We start from the raw sequence: 14,317 nt of genomic DNA on the forward strand, positions 1-14,317 counted from the left end.
GCAGGGATCAGAGAGAGGCAGCACATCACTGGACAAGCTAAAGTACGGCCAAAAAGAAAAATGACCTGACCTGATTTATAGTGCAGCTGGAGTGGAAATTTAATTTGTTTGTAAACCAAATCAAATCGATTTGTTTGAAATCGAATTTGTGCAATAGCCTTGTGTATTTTGTCACTGTCTGTGTCACATTTCAACTAAGGATATCCATGGCTCCCTTGATGATATACTGGCAAGATCAAAGATCAAGGCAGACAATCCTCTCAGTGATTCATTTTACCCATGACAGCAATGGTAAAATTAAACATATTGGACAGTTGCCATCTATTCTGATGATTCATGTTTTCTGTGTGGGCATTGTTGAATTTGTTGTTTGGCACGAATAAGAAGTTTCCAGACGTTAACTGAGATGTGCGCTGTATTTATTGCAGATGCCTTCCTCCTCTTCTCCTCCTTCTCTTTCCTCTTCTCCTCTCCTGCTCCCCTCTTCTCCTTTTCCTCCTCCCCCCAGACGTCAAAAACAACACTTCAGTAATGTATGTCTATAGCCTTCAAGGTCAATACCCCAAAAAAAAACAATAAAGAGCAAGCAAGTCAATCGTCTCTACTCCATAAAGATCTTTGTATAGACTCACATTGTGTCCATTTCTGTGTGTTTACTGGAGGGAAATATTGAGAGACTGATTCTGAAAAGACTGGCAGAAGAACGGAGTGTTGTGAAAGAAAGATTATAGACCCGCGTGAAACGAAAAGGAGCTTGCTCACACAGCGTAGTCACTCACTCACATACTGAGATTATTTCTTTGTAATGAAGACTATCCACTGTGAAAAGGAGAACCGTGGCAGCATGCGGGTGAATGGCAGAGCCTTGATTCAGAACGGTAACACAAGATTAATTTCTGTTCATGCAATGATCCCCCCCTCCTCCCTCCCTCCCTCCCTCCCTCTCCCTCCAGAAGACTGACTGTGTGATGCGGACCTAAAAGCCGAAGCCGGCTCAGCGATGTGATGGAGGGAGCGGGTAAACGATCGAATGCGGACCACAGATGAGTTAATGACGCATGAGGAGGGCAAGAGAGCTGCGTGGTCAGAGGAAGAGAAGCAGCAGGGGAATCGTTACACTGGAGTTTCACGACAAAAACTAATGGGCAGAGGTGAAGGTTAATGCTGATGTGGAATAATGCTCAAGGATGCATTTCACAGAACATGGGCTACATAGGAGATTTATGGATAGATGCTATTGATTGACTGAACAGACGCATGATGAAAAGGCTTAAATTATGCATGTTTCTTATTACACTCAAACGCTACCAATTGTTCCAGGCCATAATACATTAATAAATATGACGAACATAATCACAAGCAAGATATCGATTTTTAAATAGGCTCTACTTCAAAACACACAGAGGGAATATGTTATGTGCAGATCTTTCAGATGAAATTCATTTTCATAATGAAAAGCAGAATTAATATCTATTCAAAGCAGTGCAATTACACTTAATGATGTTGCCTACAATTATTTTGCAGTTTTATCTGAACCCAATGAGCCATTCATCTATGAAGAGAAGCACTGCGGTTTATAAATATATTCATAATTTAAGAGCTCATTCAATTTGAATCTGCTGTTATTTTGACCTGACATTAAGAGGTCAAATAGGTGGCAAAGGGTCAGCTTTCTGTGAGTTAGTTTGGTTAAGCCAGGCTTTACAAACCCTAATCACTAGCCTGCAATGTTTTAACAAGTGTTAATTAAATGTTTAAACTAGAGGGGTGATGTTTGAAACTCTGGTGGGAAATCTGAGTCGTGGAAGTGAATGAATCACACTCGCCCCTTCCTCATAATTACCATCGAAATGAAAGTGAGCCAGTGGAGCTGCTCAGTGGCCAATAGTAGAAGACTGTGGTTGTACTGAGCAGTTCCCAGGTGTGAATGTGTGTAACTGGGTAAACATGAAGGAGGAAGGTGTAGCTGAAAAAGAGCGTACATGCTCAACAAACCTTCCCTCAGTAAATGAAGGTAAATGAAAAAGAAAACATGTGAATGATAGCTAAACCGAGGCTAGCTGAATGTAAGGCATACTGTACCTAATAGTAGTTTGGGGAAGTTGGAGGTCTCGATGTTATGATAGTAGACGATGGAGGTGATGCCGGCCATGAAGGCCAGGGCTGCAGGCATGTAGAGGTGCAGGTGGAGGGACTGGCTGAACCTGGGAATGAACATCAGATAGAGGAGCGAAAGGATTAAAGTATGCACAAAGGATTGACTACTTGTAACATTGTTGAGCCAACAGGGATCCTCTGTAGTGTAGGTCTAGTAGACATACAGTAAACATCAGGAAAGTATTGCAGCAAACATAACTGTATGCATTTCATCATAGTAATGCTAATGTTGATTACAGAGTATGACAATGTATTTAGGCCTATTTGTAGCAATGTATTACTTGTATTACTCCAAGCAATTTTATCAGTATGATTAAAGTAAATACAGTGTAGCCTATTTCCAACATATTATGACAACACAGTCATGACCTGCTAGTCGTTTATCACTTTTTTCTTTCGGCCCTCCTCATGGTCACGTTTAAGCTAATTTTGTCTCCTTCTTGTCTTTTAACGGCAGTTGGCAACCAGCGTTACAGCTGCATTACCGCCACTTTTGTCTCCTTCCTCGTCTTAAACGCCACTGTTTCAGTTTCTGTTTCCTGTGGTCTTTTTGCCCCGACAATGTAACGCCACATTCTAGCTCATTTTCTTTTTGAAAAACGTCAGTTATAATTTATCTATCTAGCTTTTCATAACGTTCAACCCGACGACAACCTGCCGTTTACAAATCGCGCGCTGGCGAGAGAGGACCGGTGATGTCAGCGCCGCATCACAGCACGCGCCAATCAAAGCACCGGTACTGGAAAAGCTCCGTTTGGTTTTAATACAGAGGCTAGCATCTTAGCCTAATCTGCTAAAGTGGATGGTAGAATTGACAGGGACCTGCCAGTCTGCCACAGCCAATCTTTACACATATTTTGTTGGCCAGTTAACCCCTGGTAGACGACTGATCTACTGTATCATTACCCCTTGTGCACTGATTTCCCCTTAAAATTCAGGAAAAACTCTTTTTTTTCCATACTGGTCGTCAGTGTCAAATACACGTTCTGTATCTCCTCATTCCAACTTTTCATTGAAGCTATAGCATGCTTCTACTGAGTGACATATTCAAACCCAAGATGCCATGTTTTATGGCTGCACCATTACATCAAATGAAAAAAAAATCTAGATGTCTTGCGCATCATTTTATACATATTTCACTGTAATTTAGCATAGCGTGTTTTCTTTGGAAACCTTGGGATCTCGACTAGAATTCAAAATAAAGGTCTGTGGGTATGAACACAGCTTGGGTGCGCAACACTCACTGACTCACTCACTCATTCACACACACACACACACACACTTACACAGAACAATCAACCCTGGCTCTTCAGCACAACACAGAGGTCAGTGTGAGAAGCCAGTGAAGTGAAGAGCGGATGGAGAGCTCCTCTACTCACTTCAGTCACAGTCAGGCAGACACTGCTCTACGCCTCCAGTCTGATACACAGTAGGCTAATCCTGAGAGTTTACTGGACCTAGTTACGCATGGCCTAACCACATTAGAGAACAACAAAACACAGAAGGCCCAGAGAGAGGGAAGGAGAGGGAAATAGATAACAAGGCGCTATATATAGAGAAAGCTGTAAGCAGGCAGGGGATGGAAAAGACCAATTTTCCAATCAAGCTCTGCTTCTGCGTGTTTCTTCATACGTAAACCCTGTGATTGGTGTCCCACCACTGATTGACCTTTAGCTCAGTGTCTCACACGAACTCATGATCAGGCAGGTTGGAAACTGTGGCTGGTTTTGAAGGTGGAGGAGGATCAGAGTGTGTAGTGCCAGTGGTGTTAAAGGTGCTATGATTTGTAAACATCAGTATATCACTGTCAGATTAATTGTGCTGCCTTGGTATAATTACTGTAAACAAATGAGACCATGGTTGAGACGATTGGTAGCCTCTTTCTCACGCCAGTGGTATTATTACTGCCAGTGTTTCTAGAAATAAAGACATTTCCCATAAACCCTGCCACTTTCTGGCGCAAAGAGGATGTTGCTACTTGTTCCCCCTCCCTGGAGTCGCTCTGCATGCGTTTGTTTTGCTTCTTTGGTCAAAAGTTTTCTGTTTGGCTTTGCCGAAAAAGATAAACCAAAAAACGTGTTTTTTTCCATCAGCCTTTCACTCCTTCCACCATCTTCCATTGCCAGAAGCTCTGAAGCTTTAGCTCTGTTTGTGCTGGAAGACCATTGGGCCTCCTCCTGTTTTGTGCTGTAAATCAATCTCCCTTTGTACCATAAACCAATTTTCACAGATTTACAGCAAAATCAGACCACATGGCACACAATAGAAAATGCAGTGTAGAGGCTGCCAATATTCTGATGGTCTCGTTTGTTTACAGTCATCACACTAATGCCTCAAAATGAATGTGCCAACAATTTAAAATGTTACACAAAGCAACTTTAAAGGTGAGTAATTTCCCTTCTTGCTGGATGCTGATAAGGTAAATCATGTTATAGGAGGCTCAGGAGTTCATAACATCAAAAAAGGAATAAAAAAGAAAGGTGTAGTACAGAATAACCATGCAGCTGACTGAAATTATGATGTGTTTACTCAGGAAGATCAGACTCAGTGTATCTCTATATAAAACATATAAAACATACCCATCGGAGACAATGCCCTCTGCGATCTCACAGACGAGGATGAAGAGCAGGACGAAGGTGAGGAGCCAGCGCAGGTTGTGACCAGGAAAGTGAAGCCAGGTGCTGTGGTGGATGTGGACCTTCGAGCTCTGGCTGCCCCAGCCTCACACAGGGAACAGGGAATAAGAATCAACCGTCACGACAGAAGTGAAGACAGAAGAGGCTCGGCACTCTAAAGATAGACCCACACTTGTTTATTGGGCAGAGTCTGAAACAGTGAAGTAAAATAGATTGGGAAAAGAGATTTGTTGACTCGCTTCTATGTGGGTAGCTGCAAATTTTCACTTAACAATGTCCTTGAAAACAGACTTGACTCAGCGCTTCTTGCTCCCAGTGCCACCTTGAACATGATGAACTAAATGACAAAGTGGCATCACACTGGGCTTGTCTGAATGAGTTACAGCAGGTAGACTGAAAGAGACGGGCCCTCTGGCAGGGAGTGGCAACCTGCCAGTGTCTTTGAACTTTTCAGAGTTCATCAAACTTGTGTTATTATCACTTACAGCTACGAGACTAGACGGCTCCTGGCCTGAAACCCTGCATTCAATCACTGGCTTAAGGTCAGTGGGCTGATTCAGGCTACAGCTGCTTTGTCTTTGGTCCTTTGTCCTTGGTCCAGCTGATGCTGAAAACACTTTTCTCTGTCCTGTAGATGTTGGCCACACACTACAATAACTTGGACTGGACTGTAACAAACTATCCTGCAATGATTCGATCATCAAAGTGCAATTTATGTCATTAGCGCCAGTCACTGCCAACACCAAACACATCTCTGCCAATGAAATTATGTCGATCAGTCGTCTGCTGTCGGCACCTTGGCTGTTGGAGGTGCTAGAGCACAGAGCTAATCACTCTGCTGGCACAGGCTGGCAATCTCACACACACACACACACACACACACACACACACCTATCTGCCTCTCTTTCTCTGTTTCTCTCTCTCACACACACACACACAAACACATGCCATCTGCTTCCATGATCAGTGGTTAACTAAACCTGAATCTGAAATCTAAATCTGAATGTCCTGCAGGTAATCAGAAATAGATGACGCATTCAGGACTGACAGTACAGAGGACTGATGGACTGTACTGTTGGTGTAAAACACGCTGCGTCTTATTAACTTGTATACAGCCACAGCATCCTGTCACCTTGATAGCCTTGATTTAACTTGTTGAACTCATGAGCCGGCGCAACACTTTAGATAGCTGCAGGGCAGAATGGAGTGCAGCATATAGTGTATAAACAGGACTTTGCCTAGAGTGGTTTTGTCGGGCATCTGGAATTTCAGAGAAGCTCAAGGTGAACAGAAAAGCTTTCACACCCCTGGAGTTTGTCTCTTGTGACAAAGGTGTTGGAGAAAACACTTCAGCTCAGGGTGACAGGAGAGAGATGTCTGTAAAATCACACTCAGACTCAGCAAGTTTATCCTGTAACCATGGAATCACTGCCTTTTTAATGAGTCCTTCTCTGTCTCCAGCACCCTCATTAGCTGAGTCTAGTTTAGTTGCACAAATAATAAAAAGGTTAGAAAAAAGAGAAACAGAAAAACATTGGTAAAGAAATACTAATTGTGAAGATGAGACAGAAAACCCCCCAAGGGGTTTCTAAAATCAGCTCACAACAAATAAGAAAAACAAACAAGAGATGAGTAATGACACAAAAGACAACAGAACTTCCACTGAGAATGGAACAAAAACATCAAAATAGATAAATAACAAGTAAGGGAAATAAAATGAATTACATGTATGCAAATATGTATGTATGTGTGTTCAAAGATAGAATTGGAAGTGTGTTGTGATACTGTGTGTGTGTGTGTGTGTGTGTGTCCTGCTTTATTAGTCAGTGTCTGTATAGTTTTTTTTAGTCAGTGTTTGCATGTTCTTCCATATTCTCAGATAGGGCTGGACGATATGGTTGAAATCAATATCATGATAATCATAAGGATTTTTCTCGAAATAGGGCTGGACTAAATATTAATTCAATATTATCGTTTATCGTCTTTCAGTGGAATCATATTGTGACAATATGAAGATATTTTAATATCGTGACACACATTTCTGCTGTCTAAATTGATGATGACATGCAAATTTTACTTAAAAACTCATAAAAAAAACTGACATCACACCTAACATTACCATTCGGTTGAATGAGATGAACATTCATTTGATTATTTAACGTGATTTTGCATACATGAACCATATCGTGATATATATTGATACTCAGACACAACTGACAACAGGAACATGGAGCCAGCGCCAAACCAATGGTGTGGGATGACAAAGTGCTGTGCCACTTTAAAAGCCTCTAACTGGTTTCAAACGGGCACACACCCACTGCATGCACGCTTACAGCAAACACACACACACACACTCACACACTCTCATACACACATTCACAGAGGACAGATGATGAGGCCAGCACAGCGACACGGAGCAGCCAGGAATGGCAGCAAAGGAGCTGTAACCTAACGCCATCATGATGGCATCTGTTTGCCTCTGTTCACTAAATTCCATCAAAAAGGTCACATTTTTTTGTCAAAAATAAAAATGCTTCCCACACCGAGGCGGTTCTAGGAATATGTCCTCATGCCCTAGCGTGCTCAACGGGGTCACACTCCTGATGGTTTTATCATGTGGGACAGGCAGGCAGTGCAGCACCCAGGCAGAGTGTGCTGTATTTGAAGTCAGTGAATTCAATGAAAGTGCATGTTCAAACAAGCTCATTAATAAAAGAAAAGGCTTGTGTGTTAAGCTGTGTAGACACTATAATGCAGGTACAATGTTTTCATATTTATGGACAACATTTACAGTTGTCTTCATGCAAATGAATACTTTGAAATGATAGGTAGATTATATCATGCAATAGTTCATTAGAGTGAATTATATGAATACAAATGCAAACAGCAACTAAAAGACCAAACCAGGCAGTGTTGTGAGAAGCAGGGCAGATAGAGGACATGTTTAAAAGCCCATCCATCTTATTTCAGATCCTCGTGGCGGTGTGCTGACACTCATCATCTGTGCGTGCGTGTGTGTGTGTGTGTGCCGGTGTGGGGTCTTTGCAGGGGGTGGAGGTGGTGGGATACGGTGCAGGCTAAGCATCTCCCCTCGCAGCAACACTCACCAATGAAGAGGATGGGGAAGGTGATGAAGAGCAGAAAGACGTGCGGCACCACGTTGAGCGCGTCCAGGAAGCAGCCGTTGTTCAGCACCCCCCGGTCCACGTTGTACGCCGCCGAGTTGTTCTCGTTCCCGCAGAACGCCAAGGACATGGTGGAACCGGGACTCTGCAGGGAAGCGGCCAGAGGAAGAGGAGGAGGAGAGGATAGAGGAGAGGAGAGATAAAGGAGAGACAGAGAGAGATGAAAGAGAGGCTCTCAGAGCATGTCGTCTTCTCGGATGGGTCCGCCGATGGCGTCTACAGCACAGTCCCGGTAATTTCCAAAGTGACCTCCTTCCCGCTCCCTCTTACATCCTGCTTCCCAGTATCGGATCCCGGGAGAAAGAGGAGAGCGAGAGAGGGAGAGAGGGAGGGAGGGAGAAGGGGACAGAGGCAGTCACAGTCCAGCGGAGGGACGGCAGCAGCTCCCTCTCCTCTCCGGCAGTCTAAGCAGCTTCCCCGTCCATGCTGGTGAGAAACGGCTGCGTCTCTGTGTCTCCCCGCAGTCAGCAGACATCCTTTAAAACTGAAGGTTTACTCGCACGCAATGCTGCACGGCTCCGCTGGAATGCACTCAGACACACACACACACACACAGCACTGGTGCCTCACAGTCACACACACACACACACACATGCAACTAGAGCAGCAGAGGCATTCTGCAGTGCACCTGCTATTCCTATCTCTTGCGAACGAGATCTCAAAGTCGACCTTGGGAGATGGTCGCAGACTAGAGGGGCTGCATGTTAGAGTGTCTGTGCAGGCGAGCTGGAAGACTGAGGAACAGAGACGCTAAAGGTGGGGGGGGGGGGGAGGGGGGTTATTGAATGGCAGAGAGAGAGGGGGGGGGGGGGGGGGGCGGCTGCTGAACGAGCAGTGCAAACGTCATACAAAGGTACGTGTGAAGCATGAGCAAGCTCTCTAATCTAAATCCCAACACATTTTCAGGAATTACATAACTATATCCCTCATCCGTTTATTACTTTATTTCACATTTCTAGTTGTATGTAAAAGCCACCGAGGCAAGAGAACGGCGGTGGTGGCTGAATAACTGGGCTGCACACATAACAAATAGTGACATCAAATATTTATTAAATCCTGAGGAAAAATAGGAAAATGCATTGTGTGGAAAGATGTGTTTGCAGTCACTGACAGCTGATCAGCAAGACCCACATGGGAGCAGATAATCCATCTGTCAAACAGGAACAGGGACATTGCCCTTTTTTAATGTCTGAAATGATTTAAATATCATGTAATCCACGCCACGCTCATCTTATACTGACCTTCACACAATAACAGCGCAAAGATAAGCTTCAATGTAATGAGCAGTTTACATCAGTGTTTACATACACACTGGTCTGCTGCTTTACATGCAACGCAATTGTACCATGGTGCATTAAAGTTCCCCCTAATCCAGATATGATGCACCATGAAAAAGGAACAAAAAGCGCAGAGTAGTTCAGCGACTCTGAACTTGACATCAAAATGTGATCCTGCGCTTGTTAAAATGAGCTGGAGAGCCGCAGTTCTCTTTCATCCCGGCACTGAAACTGAGTAACCAGGCTCATTAAAGAATACTAGCACTCTTTTCATTTGAGGACCCATCAGAAACAGTCCTTCAGCCCATTTTTTCGCCCATCCCATGGTTAACCTGGGATAACCGGTGTCATTTTAGTTTTTCCTATTGCTATTATTGCCCATGATAAGTCTAAACCCACTGATGTATTTGCCACAGTCAGAGACTATTACAGTCTGTTCTAATGCAGGTTTATAGGCTCCCATTGATTTAAAAAAATACATTAAAAACAGCAGAGACATACTGCTGCCTTGACTGCTGCACACTGTTACTTAAAGGCAAAAGAAAATTTAAGGCAGAGTGTGAGGCAACATCTAGCAATGATCATTTCACATTAAATTCTGGCTGAATGGAACTACTTTTGATACGATTGCAACATTGCAGTTGCAATCGCACAGCGGTGGCTGAATAACTAGGCTGCATCACAAACAGCAGTATGTCTCTGCAAACTGTTTTTAACTTATTTTTGAAAACTATGGGAGCCTATGACTTCCAGGAGGTCGGACAAACCTGCAGCAGAACAGGCAGTAGCAGCTTCTGACTGTGGGAAATACATCGGTTTAGACTTTTCATGGGCAAAAAAAATTAATTACACAGGTGTTATCCTTTAAGAGGCTGCTGTGGAGAAGATACACAGTTCTGACACACACAGAAGGTCAAAGGTTACTTGAGACATATGGATGGGTAAAGAGACACCAGGCACAGACTTGCTAGACTTCTCTAGACTTGCTACTTGGCCTCTCATCTCAACACCCAGGATAAGGAGAACACAACAACTGCAGCTCCACTCTCTCTCTTCCTGTCCCACATCACACACCTCCCTGCGTGGGAATGCATGGGAAACCACGTTTACACCAGCAGACAGTAAACAGTTGCGTGAAATCAAGATAAACCTGGAAGATTGATGTGAAAAATTTGCATTAACTACACAAACAACCACAAATGATCTGTTAATTAAAATGCCAGCAACTAAATTAGAACGCATGTCTGGCTGTCTAGGAACTGTATAGACAATTAAATATTATCATGTTCACAGCTCAGATAACTGGCTGGTTATGGCTCTGAGGTGGCCTACATCACAGATTAGTACGGTCCATTATGGGATTGCCCGGGGAGAGTTTGAACCATCAGAGTGTGCAGATCTGAAAGGAGGACGAGTGCAAGAGCTGAGAGAGCCCAGGCACTATAAGCACTTTTTTTTTAAGTATACCTAGCTGGATTACAAGGCACTACAGTATGTACAAACAGATCCATCTGGAACCTTGACAGTATCTCTATTATTGTCTAAAATCACTGATTATCAGAAAGGTCCCACACAGTACAGTACACAGCTACCGAATTGACACCACTGTGTGTGTGTGGAGAGTTCTCAAGCCAAGTGCATCTTGTTCCACATAACCAGATACAGACAGATGCCAAGTAAGTGACTCCCTTGGTGGGATAGTGTGTGTGTGTGTGTGTGTGTGTACATGTATTGTTGATGTACAGAGTGATGTTCCCTTCTGTGGGAGTAAGCTGAGGGTCAGAGGTGAAGGATGAATCATGCATCATTTAGCGGCATACAAGTGAATCTCCTTTTCTCTCTCTCTCTCTCTCTCTTTCTCTCTCTCTCTCTCTCACACACACACACAGACTTCTACTCCAACCCTTCTTTTGTAAAAATGCTCTCCATCTGGCTATGAGAGATTTTACACTATGACAGTCCTGCCAAGAACAAAACACACCACAGCCACACACCCAGGGAGCTATTTCAATCTCTCCTAGAAATGAGCCCAGAGTGAATCCGGATGATTTGTGACCCTGTTACAGTAGACTACATCCAGGGGATCCTTGTATAAATTATGACTCGATATCACACAGCATTTGTTATGGAACAGGACTTGGAATCTGCATTGTGCAAGTGCAGGTCTCTAATATTATCTATAGTTGTCCCCAGTGTTTAATTATAAACGTAATTGAGGAATGTTTCAAAAGGATGATTTCAAGTGTGCAAATATAATGCTACACTACTGCACATGTCTATAAAATGTTAAGCCGTATTTTTACCTTTCAGGTTATATCCTATAGGTGTAAGCTAGCTATGTTTATTCAAACTGAAGATATCGATCAGAGAGTTACACACCCACATGCACTTACCGGTTTATATCGTGAGATCATTGTGTTTCAACGGCGTTTCACTGACTCCCAGAAAATCTTCAGGATTGTCAAAATAGTCGCAAAAAAAAAAAAAAACACGAAACGCAATGTTTTAGTAAAAGCACGGATTATACCCTGGCACCTAAGACATGGTGAGTCTTGTAGTGGCTCACGTGGATGTAAGAGCAACTGAAAAAAGGAAAAGAAACCCCAGTCTGAAATTGAAATCTCATGTGCTCAGAGTGCAGCCGACTTCTTGCTCTCCTGCTCGTGTTGGTCAGTCCATCACTTGGCGAACAGAGGACGCTGGAACTGGAAGTGAGTGACGGGTGGACGCAGGGAGCTGTCCGCGGTGCTGGACCCGGGTACCGAGCAGGAGGAGGAGGAGGAGGAGGAGGAAGGGGGGAGATCTTCAACCCGAGGCCACCTTTGGCTCCTGACATGAGCCGTCGACTAGTGTAGTAGTGGACGAACCCGCTCGATGCGACAGACATCAGTCACGTATGCCATCATGAACTGAGAGTCGATGCCTGCACATAGTGATTATATAACAGCTTAGTGGGATGCTGCCCAGCAGCAGTAGGCTACATGAAATCCAGCATGACCAACTGCGTGGCTCTGGATTGATCGACTTAAGCCACAATTAACCCACATGACTCGTTTGTAATGAAATATAAGCTCATATTCATTCATGGTAGGGTTGTAATGGTCATTGTAGAGGCTCTCCATTCAGTGAAATGGGTTGTATAAACCTTGTGATGAGGAACACTACTGCCCCCTGTGGACATAGTTAGAAAACTATACGGCTTGAATTGAAGAAGCAAATCGATAAGAATTTGTGCATTTTTCCCCTAGTAAGCAGGGATGCAATGTAGGGGAAACCCACATTCATTTTGTTTACCCACCTGTTCATGCGTGGAATAAAGTTTATCCACATTTCAAGGCTGATAAATCTTTGTGATGTAGATTCACAGTATATACATCATAGTAAGTAGTGTCAAACTGATTTGAGTTTCTAACTCTAAAGGGAATATATACAGTATATAAATCAATGCTTTTGTGACAATATTGATTTTTGCTTATATTGGTGGTTGTTTGCCTTGTGATGATCACCAAGTGGAGGTCGTAGTTTACTCACCTTTTTGATACCACTACATCACTGAGTCAAGGAATGTGATAATAAAAGGGCAAATGGGAAAATAAAGGGCAGAGAGCAGAAAATCAGTACCACAGACAGACCCAACAATCATTTATTGGTCTTTAAAAAGGCAGATTACAGAGGTGGAGTATTGATTACAGTTTGCCCCTCAGGGTTTGTTGTTGACAGATGAGATCCACCGTGTGATGGGATTTCCAATTTCTCAGCTACAAATCATGGCCATGCATGTCCAAATGGGGAAAACTCTGTCCAGGCTTGTCAGAGGTGAGGAGGATAATTGGACAGCACTAAATATTGTCAGGTGCTTCCGTCACAAAGCAAGACACAGACCGCACATCGACTGCATGTTGTGAAGATCTCTGGCCAAGTGGATGGAAGGTCTCAGTCTTTGTGCTTGCTTGTTTACATGAGGTTTTGAAAATTAAGTGTACAGTATTATTTGATTGAGAAGGTGAATGCTGAAGGAATCGTCAAAAATGAAAAGTTTCTCCTTGATCCGTGTGGTTTGTTTGGCAGGCAGTTGATGCGACTAGAAGAATGTTCTGCACAACAACAGAGAAAAGTTAATCAACAGGATGAAATTCAGTCAGATCTACTTTCATCAGTTACACTGAATAAAACTTGTTCAACTTGCAGAAATGTAGTTCAGTGCTAGTGCTATACCACCCATACCTCTGAGGTACGTATGCATTAGCAAAACTCTTTGCAGCATGCTTGCTTTATTCACTGCACATTAAACACGACAGACCGACACACATGCAGGTGAGTTTTGTAACACGGGATGTTCAGGGTTTGAAGTGGAGCCCAGGGTTTCTAAGCAGTCATTAAAAAAATGAATCGACCAAAGGATTCAAACAACAAAACCCAGCAACCTCTTGGGCATTTTAGAATTTTAACAAGGCAACCTAAAAAAGAATTATAATATGGTGATGGGTCTGGCCCACAATATTTTGAATTGGACTTTGAAAACAGTCAATAATCAACTCTATCACTCAATTAGAGCAAATGAAACCCTGGGACCACAAGAGCAGCTACCGTAGCAGAGTGGAAATCCTATTGATCGCTACAGTATCACCCAGTGTCACCCAGTATCACCCAGTATCACGTACTACTAACTCTACATCAGAACATGTAACAGTCCCTTGGAACAACATCAATCAGAACAACTGCTGAAGGCCGGCAGGAGTCTAGGCTGCATTTATGAGCGTCCATGACCTGATGACGCGGGGCAACAATACCACAGAGGCCATGCATCTACATACTTGTTTATATATGGCTCTCTGTGTCAGGATTTGGCAGACATATGTTGGGACGGGTCACTCTTCACATGAGTTGCAGATGTCTTCACTTAAAGGACATAGCTGTGTGTGATAAAGCACGTACTGCAGCAATGAGAGAAATTGCCCTGAGACATTTCTCAGCCCCCCCAAAAAAACTCTACACATTAACTGTCATGCTTGCGTTTTACAAGCAAGTTTTTTAATGTAAATGACTTTGTGCTCCGAGCTGG

At 43.3% G+C, this 14,317-nt stretch overlaps 1 protein-coding gene across 1 annotated transcript in view; it reads right to left on the reverse strand.

Moving 5' to 3' along the window:
* abcc8 (ATP-binding cassette, sub-family C (CFTR/MRP), member 8) overlaps positions 1-11,669 on the reverse strand; it is a 68,250-nt gene extending 56,581 nt beyond the window's left edge. Inside the window, exons 1-4 of the mRNA XM_071900355.2 lie at positions 11,649-11,669; positions 7,901-8,063; positions 4,737-4,878; positions 2,083-2,204 (exon numbers count right to left, since the gene is read on the reverse strand). Of these exons, the coding sequence (XP_071756456.1) occupies positions 2,083-2,204; positions 4,737-4,878; positions 7,901-8,063; positions 11,649-11,669 (448 nt within the window). The remainder of the gene's footprint in view (positions 1-2,082; positions 2,205-4,736; positions 4,879-7,900; positions 8,064-11,648) is intronic.
* Between the last annotated feature and the right edge of the window lie 2,648 nt (positions 11,670-14,317).

The sequence above is a fragment of the Centroberyx gerrardi genome, chromosome 4 (genome assembly GCF_048128805.1).
Source record: "Centroberyx gerrardi isolate f3 chromosome 4, fCenGer3.hap1.cur.20231027, whole genome shotgun sequence".
NCBI classification, from domain to species: domain Eukaryota; kingdom Metazoa; phylum Chordata; class Actinopteri; order Beryciformes; family Berycidae; genus Centroberyx; species Centroberyx gerrardi.